At 34.1% G+C, this 23,338-nt stretch overlaps 1 protein-coding gene across 3 annotated transcripts in view; it reads right to left on the reverse strand.

Moving 5' to 3' along the window:
• Positions 1 to 13,707: 13,707 nt before the first annotated feature.
• LOC149085234 (leucine-rich repeat, immunoglobulin-like domain and transmembrane domain-containing protein 2) overlaps positions 13,708 to 23,338 on the reverse strand; it is a 131,154-nt gene continuing 121,523 nt past the window's right edge. For all 3 annotated transcript variants that reach the window (XM_089233121.1, XM_089233122.1, XM_089233120.1), the window contains one exon: positions 13,708 to 17,546. In XM_089233121.1, coding sequence (XP_089089247.1) covers positions 15,332 to 17,371 — 2,040 coding nt within the window. In that variant the 5' untranslated portion in view covers positions 17,372 to 17,546 and the 3' untranslated portion in view covers positions 13,708 to 15,331. The remainder of the gene's footprint in view (positions 17,547 to 23,338) is intronic.

Genomic DNA, 23,338 nt, shown 5'->3' on the forward strand with positions numbered 1-23,338 from the left:
GTACAGTATATAGTTCCTTGGTAACATCGAGAGAAAAAATACGAGAAAATATTAAACATTGGTGAATAGATGAGAAAATGAATAATCAAACAAAATATTATATAGAACACGGAGAGGGGAAAAAGGTATTTTTGTCCAAAAATCACTGACTGTAAGCAAGTATATTGAAATAAATTATATAAAAAATGACAAATAAGTACATAAAAAGACAAATTATAAAAAATGTGTGCTGATTTGCTTCAGAAAGTTATCTCTCTTTTGATCATGCATATAATTTTTTTCGGAAAAAATTAGTCTTTATTTTTTCTGCAGAGAAGTGAAAATTTTACCTTTATTTGTTTTGATTAATTTGCTGATAAGTTTGATGATAAATGCTGTATATTTATCTCTAATAAGTTCGAATAGATAATTGTGAATTATCGTATTACTTTTTATCTTTCTTCTGCGAGTTTCTTATTTAAACATAATACTCTGGACTATCCGACCTGATGGGGCGGAAGAGTGGACCGGATAACAGAAAAGCCGAATAGGCCGGAGTGTACAAATGCTCACTTCCTACCTCTTGCTCTTCCATAAAAAACTCTGTTTATAACAAAAACCAGATTCCATGCATATTTATTTTGTGACCTCTAAGTATAGGCGAGTATTTAATAAATGTTTGTTATGCACTACAAATTGGCCGTTTTAAAAATTTATTGCAGATTTAATGGTCCAAGAATAAAAATATTTAATACAGTTTAGGTTTGAAAATAAATTTTTTTGTCCATCTTGTGTGTGTGATTGCCGGAAACATAAAATCATAAAAACTTCATAGTATGAGCACACTCATACTCATATTTGGTTTATCACTTTTAAATGAACCAAACATTAACGAAAAATGTAAGTTTAATTTTTACAAAAATTACTTAAACCTATTTCACTTTTCGTTGATAAAGATTACGCAAATGCCAAAAGGTACGCCTAAGATGAAAGAGTCAAAACTCGCAGATTTTTGTTTTTTTGAAAGTAATGATGTATATAGATGACTGAGGAACTCTCCCTTTTAGCACTCTTTCGCGACGAAATGTTCCTCTACTTACGATCTAAGCCACGCAAAACGCATAATAGTTCTCCGTGATTCCAAACTGCACAAAAAACCAGTTTTGGGGTGTGTCTACGCAAAATCGGCCATTGAAATTTCCCACGCTGTGCTAGCCACACCTCAAAACCAGACCGTGTTTTTTTTTTAACTATTCCGGATAATACGGAGACCAGACAGTCGCGAGCCGAATAGTCGAGAGTTTACTGAATACATGTTTCATTGTGAAGTTTTTCTGAACAACTGAATTGGTGTTTCACGTTTTTATCACTTCTATTTTTGTATTTCTCAAAACCTAACCCTTAAATTGATTTCAGAGGCATAGAGGAAGGAAAGTTACTTTTACGCGTTAACCCACACTTGTAGGTCATTCGAAACACATTCACTATACTAGGTGGAAAAAAGAGAGAGAGAAAAGAATATATAGTATTCCACGAAATTTGGTTTATCCTTTTCTTTTCATTCAAACAACCAACGTTTCGTGTTACTTCTGGTGATTTTCTTGTATCCTTCGCACATCTACAAGGATTGGCCTTCAAGCGATCACCTTATACGAACGGTAACATTCGGATTTTTTACCATAAAATGCGGCTTTGGAAGGCATGTCTTTGAATCTCCTGAGATACGAGTTGGAGATTCTGTTTTGCGTATTCATGGATTTCTCGAAATCCGGCAAAAGAGAAATAATTTGAAGAAAAACTTTTCCCTCTAGTTTCTCGATGCCGTTCGGAAGCTTAGCTTAGAATGATACTAAAAGCAGGTGGAATAATAAAAATTTAAGGGAATGGAAAGCATACTAAATTCTCGGAATGCATCATATGTACACGTATGTATGTATATTCACTCCAAAATAAAATAAGATTGAAAAAAAAATATTTTCTCTCCGAGCGTGCATATGAATACTGGGAAAAGATTTTGAATATAAAACCACGATAAATAAGATTTTTAGGTTATCTGATACTATTCTATTAGGTTTTGTAGTGTATACAGAAGCAGATATGTGTATTGGTTGTATTTCTTTGATTTTTGACACTGTGTTTAGATATGTTTGAGTCACGTTTCAATCGATGCGGAACGCGAAAACCAATTGGAATATGTAGATATAATAAATATTAATACCGTGGTACGTAGAAATCATGAAACGTTTTTGCTTATTTATCGGTCAAATTGATGATCAAAGAAAAGAAAAACATTTGGCAGGAATGAACAACGTATTCCCTGCATTTGCCAGCATGACGGAAATACCCGTTTTTTACGGCATGCCGTGGAATTTCAGTCAGATTACGAAACATTCTTAAACATCTAGACAGACTAAGAATCGAATTAATTTTGCTGATTTTAAGCTTGACTGTTCCCTGCATTTTAAGATCCTCTCTGCCTTACGCACTACGTTGGAGATAATTCGAATTTTAGGTGGCTTTTGCTACAATAAATCTTTGTTTGTTTGTTGCAAATGCTGTTAAGCATATTTGTTCTCGTATATTAGATCAGATAAATAGAAAAATTAATAAAACCGCATTCTCCATCGTAATATCTATCCAACACCACTCATATTACCTCAGCGATTTTATTATTTCGAAGTTTCGAATTTATTATTTTATGAGTATACAGCTCACTCCGCTTAAAAAATGGGGAAAAAAGACAGCATTATCCAAAGTACTGATTAGTATAAATTTTAACGGACATTTTCTATGTTATGGTATTGGTCTGTTCCGTTTTTTGCAACAATACCTGAATACTATCACAATAGTGATAACAATACCTGAATAGTAACATTATCCATGATGATAATAAGCGTCGTTGGCTGTATGTGGGTATTTTAAAGTCAGTCACTTATTATATTTATATTACACAAACTTGAATATTTCTATCGATGGATTTATACGCTCATTATAATTAATCTAAATACTAATGTTAATTAAAAAGAAAATTCTGAAAGAAAACTAAAAAAACATGATTGCAATTTTTTGGGGCTTTTCATAGCATTGCTTATGCCTTAACCCTTAAATGCATCGCTTTACGTATGTGCAAAAGGTCCTTTAAACGCTGAATTACTGCAGCCAGTTTGGAGATGAAAATTCAAAATCACTTTTATACGGTTAGGTCATATTCTTTCCATTTTGTATGTTGAATTTGCTGGTAGATCTCCCAATTAACGGCAACAGCTCTATGTTTGGTGAAGAGCATGTGTGGCTATAATTCAACTAATTATTCAAAACGTTTTGATTGTGTTTCCTTTTTTCTTATTTTAAAGTTTTTGCTCTATCCGATTTTTTTTTCTTACTATAGTTTGAATCGCAAAGAATATAGTTACATATAAAAGTATATAATATTACTTCAATACATTTATTTTATGGGCGATTTTTGAGACTACGGCTGGCTTCAATAAGGCCCTGTATAAGCAGTGCAATTCAAGATAGATTTTTTTAAAATTGTTTTTCTGGCTTTCAATGCTTGTCATTTGCTACGAAAAAATTACCAGCTTGAAAAAAAATAAAACATTCAAGGGTTAATTTTACATTTCGATTGCGAAAGAGGTGATTGCTGAAATCCGAAATAACTTTCGAAGAGAAATACGTTTTTGAATTCTTGGAATCCTGTTTCTCACAACATATGGAAATTCATTATTGCATAAATTTCTCTGATTTTAGCAAGAGGACGCTTATATGTATGTGATTCGTAGCTGTAAAACAGCCTAAGGCTTTTAGGGCTTCTAACGAATCACAGCTCTGGTCCAATAAAAACACAGAATGTGAGATTTAGGAAACCCAGCTTTTCCACATTGAGTTGTTTATGCGAGCGAAATGAATACTTGGTAGAGAAAATGCGAAAAGGTGTTTGCCTGGCGAGAGTCTTTAGTGTCTCTTCCGTGTTGTTTAGTGAAGAGAACTGGTTACATCACCACCAATTACCATGCTATTCAAAGGCCTCCAATGAGTACTTAAGTAGGATTCGTGAAGAATCTTATGGTTGCTCTGAGTATTTTGGTCTTGAAGTAGTTTTCGAAACTTCGGAAAAGAGAACGAACAAACTTCGAGAAGAAAACATATACTTGTTTAGGTTCTTAACCATTTTAAGTACTGGTAGATAAATTTAAAATTTATGGAGTAGTTTTTTGATATTTTTCGGTTATTTTCAAGTTTACAATATTTCTCTCTATGGGCTTACCTATAATGTATGGTGCTACAAATTAGAATGATAATGTGGGTTTGAATATATATAGGCCTATCTATATTTTATATTTTACCAAATTTTCCGAGATATTTTTATACAACTATAAGAATCTCACAATGTCAAAAAATAAAGCAATGTCACTCTTTTCACCGGTTGTTTACGTGGAGATGCCTGTCAAAAACGTGCAGACCAATTAGCACTTGTTCACGGATGATGTCAATCGCCGCTCTCTGTAGGATGGTTTTTAATAGCCGGCTGATGCGAAGATGAATTTCGGAAAGAAAGAAAGTTCAACTGGAAATCGAATCCACGTCCTATTGCCCGGTGAGCGCCCTGCACCACTAGACTACAACGGCAACGAATCTCAATATTAGAGAGAGTGTCTATATCCTTAGAGAGCACTGAATGGGACCGTTCACAGACGGTCGGACTAAACTTAAGCCAAGGCTCACAATTTCTGACACGGCCACCAGATGGCGGCATATCCTGTTATGATGTTACTATCCACTATCCATACAAAGGTCGTGTCAGCAATTGTGAGCTTTGGCCCGAGTTTGGTTCCGTTCAGTGCACACGAGATCTAAGGAAACATTGTAATTCGTTGGCTTTGTAGTCTAGTGGTAGGGAGCTCACCCTGCTAGTTGGAAGACGTGGGTTCGATTTCCTACAAGGGCAATTGAATTTCCTTTCTTTCATAAATTCATCTTCGCATCAGCCAGCTTTTAAAAACCTTTGAATTAGCACTTAACATGTATAACAGAAGCTACTTAATGTGGTGTAGATATTTTTTACACAATTAATATTGTTAAACACAATAATTTTATTAGTATATTTTGTACTAGTAGTTTACTAGTAGTTAGAATAGCATAAAATCATGATTCCCCGACTGGACTTAATTTTCCGACGCATCTGGTTGTATTTGCAGGAATCCACTGCCCGATCTCGATAGCATTTGGTCCACGCAAGATGCATTACCTAGGCTTTTGTATTAATAAACGGATATTCAAATAGACTGATGATTACAGAACTATATTTAATAAAGTGGGCAACGTGCAGCTCTTAGTCTAGTGAATTTCATAGCAATAGGATGGATGTGAGAATCGGTGTGAAGTACTCCTTCGTTGAATATCGGGTTAGGAAATCGATATCCATTTCCCTGCAATTTCTCACATTTCACTTACTGCTGATGCCTGTCCGAGATTTTGACTGTTTTTAATTAACCATTTAAAGTATTTAACGACAAAAATCAAAGAATATTCTGAAATGTCGTTCATAAAGTGACATTTTTACCTAGCTACCATGAATTTCATCGATGACGTGGTGGCATTTTCGAGTTTCACTCATATAATTAAGCAACCAAAGGTAGGTAACTCCAGAACTTTCATTATTTCTTGATGTTTAAATTATTAAAATTAAAATATATTTGGAAAACATAAATCAGTATAATGACGAACTGGTGGAAACAAATATCATAATAATATATTTGTAATAACTTCACAAATATAATACAAATCAAAAAAGTCTGAAGTTATATTAAGCCTAATTTGTTTGTTGATGTATTATAACATAATACATTTTAAGAGTTTTCTTTGTGTTTGATTTTTCCAAGCAACAAAACATATCGACAATCGAACCAATAAAAATAATGACTACGCCATTTTTGGAGGCAGAATTTTTATTTAGGTGTTATATAAAAAGCGGGGAAAAACAACTTCTGGTTGATGTCATTATGTTTCAGCAGCTATTACTGAGGATTTTTGAGAGATTGAGTTTTCATAAAAGCAGAATCTCAGGGATTTTGAAAGAATGAAACCTAAATGAAATGCATTTTTTTTCTTCTCGCACAAAAAAAAGGTGGGAAAAATAGCAACTCAAAAATCTAAGGGAAAAGTGGAATGGGAAAAAGCAGGCACAGTAAGCTGTGAGATTGGCCGATACCCAAAAAGCTTGCAGTTGAATTATTTTCTAGCGAACGAAAACGCATCAAGTTCTCAAACTATCGAATCGGAAAAACTTGAGAAGTCACGAATCACATTTTAGACGATACAAAGTAGCATCACCAGCAATCCATGAGCTTTCAGCGAGATTGTAATAAAGGAAATCGAAGGCCTAAAATACAACCTTATCCAGATACAAAAAGTTTCTATTTTTTCCGGTCTTTAGTTCACACAGAAACGAATGATTTTCTTTCCCATTCTTTTATATGCTATTACTTCGATTAGCTATATTTAGTCCTGGAAGAAGAATATAATTAATGTCCTTCGTAAGATGAAGAAACACAGAGACGTTTTAGCTTTCTTGCAAGCGTGAAATCAGAAAGAAAATCCGAAGCGAAATAGCTAATCATTTTCAAGGTTTTTGCTACTAATTATTCTTTAGTTCGTTTTTATTTCGTAGCCTAACATCGATTGTGGTACCTAACAGTCTGTCCAAAATTATGTACACAGCAGATATCTCTGCAACCGTTGAGTTTAGAAACATACTTTTAATTACAAAAACAGAAAATTAAATGATGTGCAGCTACATAAAACAACAAATTTGACGGATCGTAGAAATAAAAAATGAAAAATTAACTTTTTATACAGTCCCCTTATTAAATTATTTCCAAAACATTTCTATTTTAAACGCAATATTCATCGGGATATACACTATATCAGGGGTGGACAACTTCTTTCTGTTCGCGGGCAAACATAATGGTAAGTTATAGCGTCGCGGGCAGCATCAGTGGTGCAACTTCGGTGTATAAGCCACTTAATTATTAATTGAATGAATTAGTTGGTTATTAAATTAATTTCGTCACTAGAAATAAGAAGTTTGTACGCAGTTTGTTAATCAAGAAATCTGCTGTTGGAACCGATAGTTCTAATAATGATTACAAATTTAATTTTTTCACGGTACTTTTACCTTCTGTCGGGCCGCACAAAATTGTCAGGCAGCTTTTAAAAACCTTTGAATTAGCACTTTACCTGTATAACAGAAGCTACTTCATGTGGCGTAGATTATTGTTAAACACAATAATTTTATTAGTATATTTTGTGTATACTAGTTGTTAGAATAGCCTAAAATCAGGATTTCCCCGACTAGACTTAACTGGACTGGTCAGGGGTGGACACAGCTGTTGCCACCCCTGCACTATATAATCTCACTTTGTTTTGGCAACTTATCGCCATGTTGGCACGTTTACATTGGCTCAAAAGTTGTAATTTTTAGGGACTACGCAAATAGAATGTGAACTCAACCATTTTTTTTTTTATTCACAGGAAATGGCAATTAAATTTTTTACCAATTATAAAATTTTTACAACTTTGAATTTAATTTAGTGAACCACATTGACATGTGGCTATATTTATGTCTGATAGATTACGCTTCTATGCAATTGATGTCTTGCACAACAGCTCTGGGCGTGAGCGGTCATCAATCAATCAATCTATGCAATTGTATTGTATCACCGCTCTGAGAGTTTAGTCAGTTCGCGCCACGTCGTCGTTGTGATAGTAACTGTTTTTCATATATTCGTCATGTCGTGTATATTTGCTTGTTGTTTTGTATCATTAAAGTAATTCCACAGTCACGTGGCACACAGTCCACGTCAACTGCTGAAAACTTCGAAGTCGAATAGCTCTGTTTATATATGCATCTATAAATATGAAATTATTTGTTTTGACTTTTCAGAACGCATCTTCATTTCACGAATTGAAAGTTTTATCACTCATGGTCTATATAAAAAGTTTATGTTTCAATTTTTTTTAATGTATATGACTCCTTGGAAAATTTAAGGCATTTTGAGTAACCGCACATCATTTGAAAACATTTTATCATGGAAAGTATGTTTATTTAAAGTCAGTGGTTACAGAGACATCTGGTCTGGTTACAGAGACATCTGGTCTGGTTACAGAGACATCTGGTCTGGTTACAGAGACATCTGGTCTGGTTACAGAGACATCAGTGGTTTTGGGCAGCTTGTATTGTCATTTGACATTTTGCTGTTGGAGTTGATTCTGAATTACGTTAGAGTTTATGTAGAGGCTGGTGACTTTCGTTTTGTACAAACGTATCTTTTATTCCCCGAAAGAGTGTTCCTTCTCTTCCAATTGTTGGGAAAGAACTGTCTGTATATGGAGATCGAGATTCCAAACCATTATGCCACCATCGTCAAATGTTCATCTAACTTTTTGTTTCCCAAAGTGGGAAATGTCACCCCTTTTCGAGCGATAGAACCTTCGGGTTTCGTATAGGATCCTATGGGTTGGATTGAGTTCGAGGGTGGCGATTAAAGTTATTTTGAAGGAGTGGGGTGATGGAACGAATAGTTTGGGAATAGTTGCTTCACCCCAATAAAAAACTTATTACATTTTTTTTTTTTACAAAAACGGATTTAAATTTGAGCTTTTAGCATATTTTTAATTGAAGCAATACATCATCACAGCAATTTAATTAATCAGAGATGATTTTTTAACTATCTAAAATTTTCTATCTATTTTTTTTTTTCAGAATCTGCTAAATATTGTACATATGTTACAGTAAATGTGAAAAAAATTGGCCAGTATACATAATAGCAGATTATTATGCATAATCGTCACTCATCTCGGTATATTTGATAAACTTTTCACCCTTACTGGTGATTAGGCATAATGCCCAAGCGTCATTGATAAATTTTATAAATACCAAAAAAAATATCACTTTTACCGACGATTACACATAATATAAAAATTGGGGTATTAAGTAAATACGTAATATCGAGATACGGTTGTGAAACTTGTTCAGTGAGAGTCCATTATATTCAGGCACGATCGTAAAATTTGTGAAAGTGGGAGGTTGCTATATCGTTGTATGATCTCAGAAAATGTTAGATAGACGTTCCTCATATCGAACTGCTTTATTACTAAAATGTTCAGCAAATTATGCCTAATAACCGTTTTATTATGCATATCAACCGGATTTATCACATTTACCGTAACATATATATTGGATAAAATAAATTTTTGTCTTGTCGTGTAAACCTCGCATTAAATTTAAAATTGGAACCGAATTCCTAACATAGTTTTCTTCGAATCAGCTTGCCATTTGACTTGATAAAAATATTTACTAATAATGAATTTATTTGTGACGTGGTTAGCATCGCTAGGTCATGGTAATTCTTTTTAGGCAGGAAAAAAAATAACAAAAACCAGCCAATAAGTAGCGCCGGTACGAGTGATTTCGGTGGAAATATGCAAATGAAACGGTTATAAGATCTTGTGCTCCTAATCCACAACCAGTTCACAGTTGTAAACCGTGTATGTAACCTGCTGCACTCTACCGTTGCGGGAATTGTGACTCGCCTGCAATGTGTTATTTCCTGTGGTGGTGGTCATGTGGAACACATACTACTGTAATAAACGATTTGGAGGTATTCTATTCGTTATTTGGGTATCTTTTCTTTTACTTGTGTACGTCAGTGCCACCTATCGGATGTTTTAGAGGGGGTTTTTTCTGTCTTAAAAACTTCCCGTGAATTAGCGATGCTAACCCTGCAAACCGTTTTTTATTTCGGTTATTTTTATTGTTTTATGAATTTTTTAAGTTTCTACGAACTTTTTGTCCACACTGTATAAATAATATACAGATTTTTTTAACTTAAGCAAATTAAAAAAAATTAACATTTTGGTCCAACGTTACCCTTGCATGTGGGTAACTTTGGAACATTTCATTTTTTCCCTATCTTAAAGCATTAAATGGAAAGGAAGGTCTAGGGTATATCTTGAAACTGGGCTCGTAATAAAACTTATATTTTAATTTCTATTGATATTTACATATTATTTTTACTCAATAATCGCATTTCTTACAAATTGACCGATAAAAGACCTCTTTTAACAGGCTCCGAAGCTAAATTATTGGAAATCCATAGTCACACATTTTGTCAACGTGACTAGCAAATGATAGTCCTTCCTTGGCCTTGAGATGACCTGTGGTTTGCTAGACAATACATTTTTAAGTTTGCTTTTACGTTGCTGCGATATATATTTAATGTTATCTGCAGCTTACCTTTGGATCATTCCAACCGATCTAATGATATCTAAACATTTTTTAAGGTGGTCCCTGCTGTGGTCTGCAATGCAATCACAATATAAATATCCAACACTGCTGTTGCCTATTCCGCAATCTACAGTATGAACTACCCGATACACAAAGTTGCTTGCTTAATACCGCTACCTGCAGGAACACAGAAAATAGTTCCGAAAATCGTTTTCTACAGTATATAGAGTCTTGTTTATTATTTTGGGATGTAAAAGGACCCCATGACGAAATACGTATACTGTAGTTTACAGTATACGTATTTATACTAATTTTCATTTATTATGAGATGTGTGTGTGTGTGGCTGTCATTATAGGATGAAGAAATTTAAGAAACCTTAACTAAAAACGGCTTAAATAATCTGATTTGAAAGCAAATTTTATTGCAAATGTTCAATTCATATGCGCGATTCCCCAAATATTAAAATTACAATAGTTGTAACATACAATCTGTAAATTAAAAGGTTACTGATAGACAATTTATTTGCCGCCACGAAAAGCAGAAATGTTATTAAATCGTTCCATCTAGTATGATAAATAATGAGCAATTTCACCCGACAGATATCGTATCGAATTACTATGACAAATAACAGTTTTGAATTTGGTTTACGTTCCGATTTGACATTTCTATGTACGCAATTTCCAGGAAATTCTTTACATAAAATCGTTTGTATTAATACGTGGCTGTCAATAAATCATGACACGAATTGGCTTCTAAATATTTGAGCCGTTTAGCGACTTGTGTATTAATCGAAAATACGTGGGTATGCTTTTCATACTTTTAGATCGAATAATATGTTAAGGGAATTTACAAAATTGAAAATGACAAGATGAGATGGATAAAATCAATGGAAAGATAAAGATTATATCAATCCGATGTGAAATCAATATCATAAGACAGATGCCAATTAGATCCTGATGACTTGAATGAAATCAATTTTTTTTAAAATCTCATTTACTAGTTTTTCGAACTGTGTTTGTTATACATGTGTAAATGTTTCTCAAATATGTATTGATTTTTTCGGTGATTTATTAAAAATATTAAAAATTAAATTGAATTAATTATATCAAAAACAGTAGAGTTAGATATAGCAATTTTTTTATATACAGTATAAGTATTTCATCGCGTAATTGTAACATGCATATTAAGCTTTTGCATTATAAAAAATAAATAAATTGTAACTTTGGATCTTTCGTGACATATATATTTCTTCAAAAAGATAAATTTTGGACAAAAATATTTGTGAAGTGGTATGCTGCATTTATGTAGCTTGAAGGGAAGATTCGATCTGGAGGAAAGTATTTACAATTTAAATTAGAAACATTTACAATACTTATATTTTCTCGATTTTAAGGAAGTATCGATTCATTTAAAGACTTAAAGTGTAAATAAAAAAGGTTTTTGAATTTAATTCTTTCATTTTGAACCATACACCCATGACTCCCCACCCTTCCTAGAGCTTAGACCATGAGCTGAAACCTTTGGAGGGTCTCAAGCCAAATCTTTTCGCTTGGTCAGATTGTACTGTAATAAAATAAAGAGGAATCGTCACGTCCTCCGGATGCGCCCCTTCTTGTGTGGAGGAGTCATTTTTACACCCAAACTGATGTGGTGTGATGCAACAATTCATCATCATTTACCTACGTACCTACGTAGGGTTGGTGTGTCTGAGGGTGGCTACTGTGAATTAAACTATTATTAGGTGAACTTAGCAATTAGTGATTAGTTTGACGCTTTGTAAGCATATTGCGAAATGTGGAAAAAGCTTGAGCTTTACAGAATAAAATGTTTTCAGTGCAGGAAAAGTGACCTATTTTAAAAGAAAATAATGCATATTCCTTTAGACATAGAAACTATTTCTTAAGGAAGACCACTATTACACAAAACTGTACATGAACCTTGTAAACATTCCTTCAGGGCAGCGGTTCTCAACCGATGCTCCTTGGGACTCCGTGTGAACTCCCCATGGGCTCCTCGGCCACTCAAGAAAAATAAAAAACAATAAATATTAAAAAAAAATTATTATTAATATTTTTGAACAATAAAAATTACAGATAATAAATAAGACTACAGGGCTTCGCCATAGAAGTTATATAACAGAAAGGGCTCCGCGAGTCAGAAAAGGTGAAGAACCGCTGCTCTAGGGAAATTTTAACGAATTTTAGCATGAGGTATTTTGTGTGCGCATGTGGGCCCAACTTATTTATGATGCCAGAGTTGTAGGTGTTTCGTGTTCAAGAAGTGCTGTCATATAGAAGTAGAAGTCGCACGTACAAATTTCCATGTATATGTAAGTATTGTATTGAAGTTCTGTCTGTTTTCTGTGAATTCAACAGTGTTTAAGGGCGTCCTCAGAAAGTACTTGAGGAGGATCAGCAACAACCGAATTTCACACTCGGAAAAATAGATTGCACCTGTGTATCATCGTCATGAAGCAGACAGATTTTCTGAAAGAATTATCTCTTTCAAAGACAAACTATTGTTTGATGTTATCGTATATTTCGAGTCATGAGAAAAGAAGTATGAATCTCAATAAAAATTTGCCCAAATTCAAGCATTTCTCTGGTATTGCTTTATTATAGAACTTTATTTTTAATTCAGTTATTATTTTTATTAATTTTGAGTAAATGTGAATAACCTAATCTCCCCGGGAAATAAATGAATATACATATACTGTAATAAGGATCACACAATGTCATTCGAAGAGTAAGAATCCACTGAAATTTGAATCTACCTGCCCCATTCTAATATCCTATGGAGTGTAGGGTTTTAATAAAATCACTTGTAAATATTTTAGTGCATGGAACCGAATAAAAAGCATATTACCTCGAGGTAATATGTTAATTTCTGCCGTTCTATGTACGTGAGATTGGAAATGATGCCGCCCAGTGTAAGTTTACAACCAAGCTCCCAACGTAAAAGTTAGCTTTTATTGGTTTCATTATCGTGTTTCCTTCCGTGAGCTTTTAATTTTTGAAAGCTGAGAAACGATCGAAGAAGAGTTTAAGAAAGTGATAATCAAATTAAAAGCTACGTTGTTCGACTCCCCGATTTCGTGCTTGCCGTGAGTAGCAAAATAGCAATGCGTAGTATACTTTCGGTGTTATCAGTGAGAGTGAAGTGAATAATTTCAGAAAGTTTCTGAATGCTTTAATATTTATTTCATTTAGTGGAAACAAATTTATTTTATTTAGTTGAAAGGAATTTATTTTCAAGTGTGCTAATTAAATATTTAAGTGACTGAATATTATTTTTTATATCACACTGGTGCTGATTCGTAAGATAAATTTTCATAGCATACACGAGAAATAAAAATTGCACAACTATTTTTATTTCTTAAAAATAACAAACAACTGATTTATAACAACTGTACTGTTGTGTACATTTTATACATTTATATAGAAATTATACCATACACACACAGACAACAAGCATCATCAGATCATCATATTTCGAAGTTTATCTTATTTTTGACCACACATAAAAATAATAGAGGAAATCAATCCTATATATTGTAGTAAAGTACCAGTAAATAACAACGTGGTTTTTTTTTCGTTTATACAATCATATACGTGCTGTGAAAACCGTTTCAAATGAATCGATAAAAAATTTCAATTTTATTTTTTAATCATTTGCCCTTTCTCATAAATTCCAACATATAAACTCTTCATTAATATATATAAATTCAATACTTTTTTCTTCAATAACTGTAAAATGTGAGAATTCGTGCGCGACATATAATCAACTAACTACATGAGCATCAGTATTTAGCATACAGTCACGATGCCACAAAGGAGTGCGCTGTCCTCCGATTGAGTGAGTCCTCTGCTGTCCTTTTTATAATCATTTCTCATCACCTTATGAAATCCAAACAGAAGAATATAATAGTACGTGTGGCGCACTGTTTTCGTTTCATTACAGTCATGCTAATGATGAACAGTTTCCGTCATACCATATAGAAGAGGAATAACTGGCCCAGAAAGCTCAAACATGCTGTACCAGTGATAACGATATTATTAATGATAAAGGCCGCAGAATGAGATTTAATTTTTCACAAAAAAAACAAGTAGCATAATCTTATCTGAATTTCTCATTTATAAGACGTGGATCTTATAAACATGACAGGTGAAAAATATTTTAGGGATTGGAAAAATCGCATGCAATTATTGTTCCCAGGGCTAAAAAAATTCCAACGTAAACTAAAATAAACATGAGCTATCAAAATATGTTACATTATATATTTATTCATTGTATAAATAAAAATCCAAATATGTGGTACAAATATCTATTCATTCAGCATTTAAGAAAAAAAAAAGGAAAATGCAAAAATCACATGTGGCAGATATTTATTGCATTTTCTGCGATTCATATGTCGATATATCCAATGCTCCCACATGTAAGGAGATAGAATTGTAAAGTTGACATAAATCGAAACTAAACATTTTTATATTTAATTTAGACTTCTGTAAAAGCAATTAAAAAAAGCTATATCCATGTTTGTTCGTTTTAGGAAGACTTTAAACACATGCTTCTTAACAATTTCCCGCAGTTCAAAATTACTCTATGATAAATTGTCAAGTGGGAAAGAAATTTCACACATTCCATCCTCTCGATACAGAATGAACATGAACAAAGTTAGTTCGATCAATTGTCGGGCATTTTCAGATATAGGCAGAGGACTTCATTCATACTTGTGACTTTCAGTGTGTGTGTCCACCGGGATTTCAATAAATTCATCGTAGATTTACCTTAGTAAGTATTGGACTGTCTTCATATATATGTATACCACAAAATTTGGCAGCTCATGGTTGCAGAAGAGGATGACAGGAAACATTGGTCCGCCTATATATTCAATATCAGAATTTTCTCGGTACCAGATAAAACCCTGTTCGATTTTTGATAACATCTAGTGATATCAAATATCCATTTTCTTTTTTTCTTTTTTTTTTGGCAAAATATAGGTGTCAGACGAGCTCAATGTATTGAAGTCATTTTGAATCAAAGCTTATATGAAGTGGTTACGTTCAGTCCAATATATCTGTTTCATATTCTCTTTCATCACCTAGACCCTCATCAGGAGAATCTCTTGCGTCTGGAGAAAACACGTGGTGTATTGGCTGTGGTATAGCTACAGAACTCCGCTTCCAACTCGACTGCGAAGGGCTACTGTAACTATGATAGCTTTCGTCTTTAACCGAACCTTCAGACATCGGCCATATGGAGCATTTGATATTTGAAATGTCGGATTCCATGAACAGAGGACCACCAGATGGATTCCTCATGTCATATATTATCGGGCTCTGCTCTTCATTGTCGTCAGTCTCCTCATCCCTCTCGATTGATGATCTTCTCACGTACTCGGTCTTTTCAGTTTCTACGTATCTGACCAAATCATTCCGATTAGAGCTCCAAGGATTTTCAACTTGTTCTCCTGTTTCTCTTTCCACGGGAGTCAGAACACACATTTCTATCCCTCGGTCAGTTTCTCTAATTGAATGCCTGTTGAGCGTGCGATTATACGGAGTATCAGAACCTGGAGATGTTAAACCGTGTGGATTGACATTTCCATGAACACTATATTGTTCTGAAGAAATTACGTTGTTTGCTTTTGCAACACCGTATGCACTAGCTTCCGAACCACTGGCTTGAGACATCGGGCTTGCGTTGCATTTTTCTGTTGGCATACATCCCGCATCATTTCCGATAGCACTGTTCGCACTACCGTCAATGACGATTGCCGTTTTCGTACCTGGATTCGAATGGTTCTGATTAAATGCGAAAACATGTTTATATATGTTAAATCCACTCCCTTTGCTTCGGTCACCGAATAACCTTTGGTGTCTCAGTAAAATAATACTAAACACAAAGAAAAGAGCAAATGTCACGAAAAGGACACCTATCACGATGCCGGCGATTTCTTCTCCACTGAACGAATTTTTGTAGTCTTCCTTGGCCGAAACGACTAGCGTAATATTAGATGTGATCCTTCCTGCCGAATTGTTCGCTACGCATAAATATCGACCACTGTCCTTCAACATAACGTTAAAAATAGTGAGAGAACTTACTTTGTGCGTTGTTCCTACTTCTCGAATAAGGTACATTTGCCTTCCAAAAGACATGAGTGTTAAATTATTTATGACTCTTCCCCTCCAAATCCAGCTGACGTTGGACTCGGGAGTGGCATATATTCTGCAACCTAATGTTGCGTTGTCTCCTTCAATGAAGGTCACGATGGGATCTACAGCTGTCACTTCAGCTTTACACGCGAAATCATCGATAGCAACTTCTTCCCAACTTTGCCCACGCATTGACGGTGGGTCTGTACATTGTGGAGGGCTGCTAATCGGTATATTGTTTCTTTGCATCCACACACGCACACTCCTTACCCGACAATCACACAACCAAGGATTTTGATGCAAATCCAGTGCGTAAAGTGTTGAAAAAGGTCTGATTACTTCCGGCGGTAAAGTCCTAAGTTTATTGTTATCTAGTTTTAGATATTCCAAGCTCTTCAACCCGTCAAATGCAGCTGGCTCCACTTCCTCTATACGGCAATTACTCAGTTCCAATACTTTTAGTTGTTCAAGTAGTATAAATGTATTATTTTCAACTTTCTGGATCGGATTATGGTTCAATTGCAGTCGGCGTAACAATGGTGTATCCCGTAATGCAAGAGCTGGTATCCAACTCAAGAAATTATTACTTAGATCCAGCTCTACCAGATTCGAGAGATGGTAAAATGCATCGTCCGCTATTGTGAGAAGTCCACACCGCGAGGCATGCACTTTTTGCAGATTCACCAAACCAACCCGTTGAAAGGCTCTGCTCGGAAGAATCTGCAACAAATTACCGGCAAGATCCAATACTTGCGTTTCACCACTCAGTCCTTCAGGAATACTAACAAGATTAACGCCGACGCACTCCGCGGTTTGTTTGCCATTTTTCCACTTGCACGTGCATTCAGTAGGACATTGCTCGTTCGACTTAGACAGCATTGTCATCGCTAGTAGAAGAAATAGTACGATGGATGTGCATGTGTGGAAAGAACGGAAATCTTGAAGCATAGTTGATTTTATTCCACGCTAGATCGTAGAAATCAATTATTTAGCTCAAGAGACAATTCAGATTTCCTAACGCAGAAAGGAATGCGTCGGCAAGCTTCATTCAAGTGATTCTTCCCATCACAGAAATCACTCATTGGAGCACAAAGACAGCTGATCTTTTTATCTTTTCATCATCCTACAAATAAAAAAAAACGATACCATCAGTTGGGACATTTTCCAATCGTGACATATATCATCAAAATTTTTTTGTGACAAAATATAACATATATTCAAGTATATTTCACGCACATCTTTGTTAATTAAAAAATTACAGAACAATTAAAAAATTTATACTAGAATATAATGTGACGTAAGGAACTTAAACTCAAAAGCCACTCTCTTACAAGCATATGAAGCACTTGCGATTAGATAAAAGCTTCAAAACTTCAAGCCGCTATTACTTTCGATATTCGAGATGAAGCTTTTTGCGGTAGAAATTGAAATAATTCAACCAACTTTTCTATTTTTGTACTTTTGATTTGATCAGTACGGTATTTTTTCTTCCTGTTATTGAATCCATTAGAGAAACGGAACCGAATGAATTTTCTGTGGATCGTTGAGATGAGAGTGCAATTATTGAGGGAGAAAAACGTTCCACGAACAACGAAACTGAATATCGAGCGTTAAAATAGAAAATAAGTATGAAAAAAACGTTCATTGAATGGTGTAGGGAGAATGTTGTGTTTTTACGTTGAAAGTAGATGTTTTACCCATCGCAATCACTTGCTTAGACGAATAAGAAATAATCAATATTTTATGTGTCCTCGCAACCCACTTATGCAGCCGTGGAAACTGACATTGACGGTTTTCCTTTGTTATGTAAAAGGTTTCTTTCACGTACATATTGGGAATACATAATGGCCGCCCTTGCTTGGCACTTATCAAAAACTATGTGCGTTTATTTATTTTTTATTGCTAACATTGCCAATAGTTCGTTGAACTTAATTTTATTGATTTTTTTAGACTGTTTTTGTTTTATTGATGTGCCACTTGTTTTTTTTTTCAAACACAGCAACGAATTGGCTGGAAAAAACTGTTATTGGTTAATATATACCAGAAAATATAAAAAAACAATTCAAACGCAGTGAAGTGAGAAAACAATTACGTGTCTGTCATTATTATTTGTGATTTCAGACATTTTAATGTCTCAAGGAGTAGAGAATAAAGTAGTATAACGAGATGGACAAACATAGAATAATTTCTTGGTAAGATTTTACGTTTCCCTAAATATCTGTAAAAATTTGTTCCATGCAATAATTCAATTTATGGCCGAATAAAGCATGAAGATACCAAGTTTCAATGCATCAACGAATAACAAAGGAAATATACAGGGTGCATAGGTAACAATGGTATTTTATTGGCGAACCGTTGATCCTACAGACATAATTTCGATTATAAAACGTATCTAGCTAACGTGGGGGTTGTATGGTTATTGAAATAAAAAAAAACACCTTTCATACAGTTCTCTGTGCCCAAAAACCGAATTATGAAGTTGTTGCCCTGTCTTTTTAAGTCAAGTTTTCAAGCCCTGTCAAGTTTTTAAGTGCAATATTTTCACAGATATCTGGATTCAAAAAACAGAGGAAAGGTGAGGAAAAATATAATTAAGAGTGCAGGAACACCGTTTCCCCCGCATTTAATACTGTTTTTTCGCAACTTTCCTCCGTTTTTGGAATTCCTCAGTATTCGAATATTGCGCTTAGAAACATGGATTTTTTTGTGGGCATCAGAAGAGACAGGGCAACGGCATTCTAACCGGGATTTTGAGCACAGAGTGTCCGTATAGAAAGCTAACATTTTTATTTTAATAACTATACAAACCCTTCGGAATATGAATGACACATCTAAGTACTAGACGTTATTTGGATATTTTTTTCAAATCGGAAGTATGCCTTTAGGATCACCGGTTCGCCAGTAAAATGTCATACGCCCTGTTACCTCTGCGTCCTATATATTTTCATGGTGTTATGACTTGGTTACGAGATTGTATAACAATCGCTTTCCTGGCATACACGAATAAATTTGTTCTAATCTTAATGGAAGGAATGCATCCTAATTTCTCTACTCTCTGTTAGTTATCGTAGGGTGAGGAAATTATTTTTTTCATAATAGTCATTTCTCACTTTCGTCCCAAATAGAAGAAAGGAATTAGAGAGAAAAATCGTTTCGAACTCTATAAGTTGTATATTATCACAAAAGAGATGAAGGTTGAATAGCGAATGCTGGAAGATAGCGTCTTTGAAAATAACAGTAGAACAACAAACACCCTCTCTTTTACATTTCTTTATTTTCTTGGATGTAAATTAAGGGACTGGTTTTGGCGATGTACTAGAGCCTAAGCTTTACATTTTCCAAATTGGTCTTCAAAAATCCATCAGTATAGTGGGCTAAAAAACGCGAGTACGAGAGAAATCAATTCCTATGACAAATCAAAAGATTTATAAATCAAAACGTTTTCAATTGTTATGGTATGAAGACTAATCTCTTTTAGAAAGATGGAAAATTCACAAAGCTTATACCACATTTACACCGGGAATATCAGACTGTGGACATGAGTCTGTGATTGATTTACCTTGATTAGGTACTCGAAACGATCTCGTAAGCTTAGTGGCGAAATAAATTATAAGAACATAACCTATTAATCATTATTATTACACGCGTCTAGATTACTGATAACTTTCTCTCAGTGTCATTATCTCTTCATCAAAGGTCTTTCATTAACATTCATGTATAGATTTCTTCTTGGTTAAGCAAAAGCTAGACTTGTATTGAATTAATATCAAGATAGATACGTTAAAACCTTACAAAATCGTCGCTTCAATTTTTCGCCAATTTAAGAGGTTATTTTTCTTTTAGTTTTTCCTTAAAATGCCTTATTCAATTATGTGAATATTACCTAACAAAAGAGATGCAGGTTTCGAAATTATTATCATCAATTTTCTTTTCTTTGTGTATACAGAATACATATTCTCTCAATTCTCACCTACAAGTATCGATAAGATCTAGTGAAAGGTCGATGAAGCTTATCAAACAGAAATTTATCTTCAGAAATTATTTTACAATATTGCGAGTTTCAGTTATTTTCATTATCAGATTTTATTTTTTTGTGCCAATTTGTGTGTGTAAAACTGGAAATTTCGAATTTTTTCTCTGGTGCTTCACAAAAAAGTACAAAAATTTGTAGCACGCAAAAAAAACAACAACTTATTTCTAATCTTGACTAAAATTCACTGAAATTCTTTGTTATTCAGGGACTTTATCTAATTTTAAATCAGAGAGAGAAATGCATGTACACTATGAATTTCTTTCTTCTACCGTTTGTGAGTTCTCAATCTAATTTTTATCAAGCGTAAGTTTTAATTTGTTTAATTAACCAGCAGAAAAAAAAAACATAAACAAAAATATTTTTAAAAGGGTAAAAAATGAATGAAACTTCAAGAACAAAGAAAAACTTGATTTTTTGGACGCAAATACTGTTTATTTTTCTCAAATCTAAGAACTTTCTTCATGTGGAAAGGAGGGTAGAGCTGACAAATACGGAGGGGAAAAAACAAGACGGCATCGTTCTCTGAAAAGATTGTTGGTACCTAAAGTGCCCTCTCTTGTTTTTAATTAAAGGGACAAGGGGAACACGGAAGCCTCTTAAAATTACATGAAAGATAAGGAAAAGGCAGAAGCGTCGATTTATCTTCACCAGTGTCCAGGATGAAATGGGTGGGAAGTGCTTACAAAATCAAACAGGAACGTCACGTTAATGTTCTATCCAAAGACTGCGTCTTTTTATAATAAGATAAATTCAAAAAAAAAAACAAAAAACAGCAACACAACACATATATAGTACATTTGGGTAATATGTAATACCAGGTTTTCTCTGTCTCCAGTGTCCTCGGCCTGGGCCTGAAACGGTGATAAACAATTTCGAAATGCCCTCATGATGCTATAGAGTCAGTGTTGCTCGGCTGTCACTATGGTCATGGCTGCTAAAGCAGAATATACCTTTTTCCACTTCTAGAAATTTACTCGGGGAGGTTTTAAAAAAAGTTTATTAATTATTGAAAATGTTCCCAATAATTTGAAATTAACGACAACGTGAATCACAAGTGTTTTATTTTATCGTGCTGTGTGCTCATTTTTTTTTTGTTTATACTTTTCTCCAACTCCCAACCCCATCTCGTCTGTAATGACCACAGAATTTGTAAATCGTGACAGTACCTAATTGTCCGGGGGAAATATGTTGTAATTTGTTTTCTTTTTGACACAAAATAAAGTGTTCCAGACTCTGCCACGAAGTTGGGCTGGAAGAGATCTCGGCAACGGAATAAGTCCAGTGGCGAAAGTCCTGGAGTTCATTCATTCATGTGTTCATTTTTTAGCTAGCGATTCCTTCCGGCTAGACGGAACGCTATTTTTTCAAAGATGGTGTATCGGATAGTATATGGAATACCATAAGAATTATCTGACTTGGGCTAGAATATCTGTTCAAGATGGAAAATTTAGTAAGATAGAAGAAAAAGAAATTATCTAGAGAGTGTGTGTCCTTTTCTTTGTGGGTCCAACTTGATTGTTCTGGGGCAGAATAGGAAGATTGCATTCGTTATTCTTGTAAATACACTATGACACAACCACATCATCACCTATAAAAACAAACGAAGAAATTTAAATTTTCATTGTCGTAGACTCTCTCCGTTAAATCTTTTTTTTTATCAATTCGAATTAATTTTCTTTATTTTGAACCGAATATTCCATATTACCCCATGAAAATGATTTTTTAAATGTTGTTTTCCTTAGTTACAATACGTATATATTTTTAAACACGACACACTTGTCAATGCAAAGACAAGAACCCATATTTTAAAGAAATACGGATTTCAGGTTTCTCTACCATGTCTCTAATTGGAATAATCGAGAAAATAAAACTGGTATTCAATATTACTCGAATTTACTAAACATGTTGGGGTAAATGTGATATATCCGGTTATTATGCATAATCGCCATTTCGTTTTGTTAAATACAATAAATCGATCCCACACACATTGCCGTGATAAGAATTATTATTTAGATGAGCGTACTTGAAACAGAGTCTGAATCGGACAAAACGAATTCTAATTTGATGAATTTTTCTCGCACTAACTCATACAACGAACTCCAATTTAAAAAAATTTGCGATTGCACTGCGATATAACAGATTTTCGTTTAACAAATTCGCAGATAAAACGAATTTTTACGAGTTTTTATGCGTATACAATCACCCAGCAATATAATAAACTGCTGTTTAACGCATTCTACAATCGCACACCGAATCGAGTTCATGCGAAGATGAAAGAAAGAGAAAATTCAACCACCCTTGCGGGGAATCGAACCCACGTCCTCTCACTTGGTTCTCACTAAATTCATCTTCGCATCAGCCAGCTGTTGAAAACCTTCGTATGGATAGTGGCATCATCCTTGGATATGTTATGTTACACTAACACCATTTTACACATACCTTTAATATTTATTATTTACAGTTTCTCAAACACTAAAAAAAATGTATTGTTCAATATAACATCGACAAATTGTGTGCCCCGTTAAAGTAGAATACAATGAATGCAATTGAATAGAAATTGATTAAAAATAAAGAAAAAGTTGTGTTCACACATAAAATGACGCAAAATATTTGAGATCCACTCAAGAAAATGAGGTGCTATTATATGAGATGTAGTATATTATACTGTATATCATACAATATACTTTCAATGCTATTTCTATTAGACCATAGTTTTTGATGCTTCTTCACCATGTTAAAAGGTATGAGCACCTACAAAATTTTATATCCTCTTATTAATCTTCCGCTATTTCAAAGTGGTTGCAAATTGTCTACTAATGTTTATTATTAGTGCTGTCTTTGAACCAGAACAGATTAGAATTCCAAAATATGTAACCCATAAA

The sequence above is a fragment of the Pholcus phalangioides genome, unplaced genomic scaffold, assembly GCF_987345545.1.
Source record: "Pholcus phalangioides strain wild (caught in Gottingen) unplaced genomic scaffold, Ppha-v1.0 ptg000007l_1, whole genome shotgun sequence".
NCBI lineage: Eukaryota > Metazoa > Arthropoda > Arachnida > Araneae > Pholcidae > Pholcus > Pholcus phalangioides.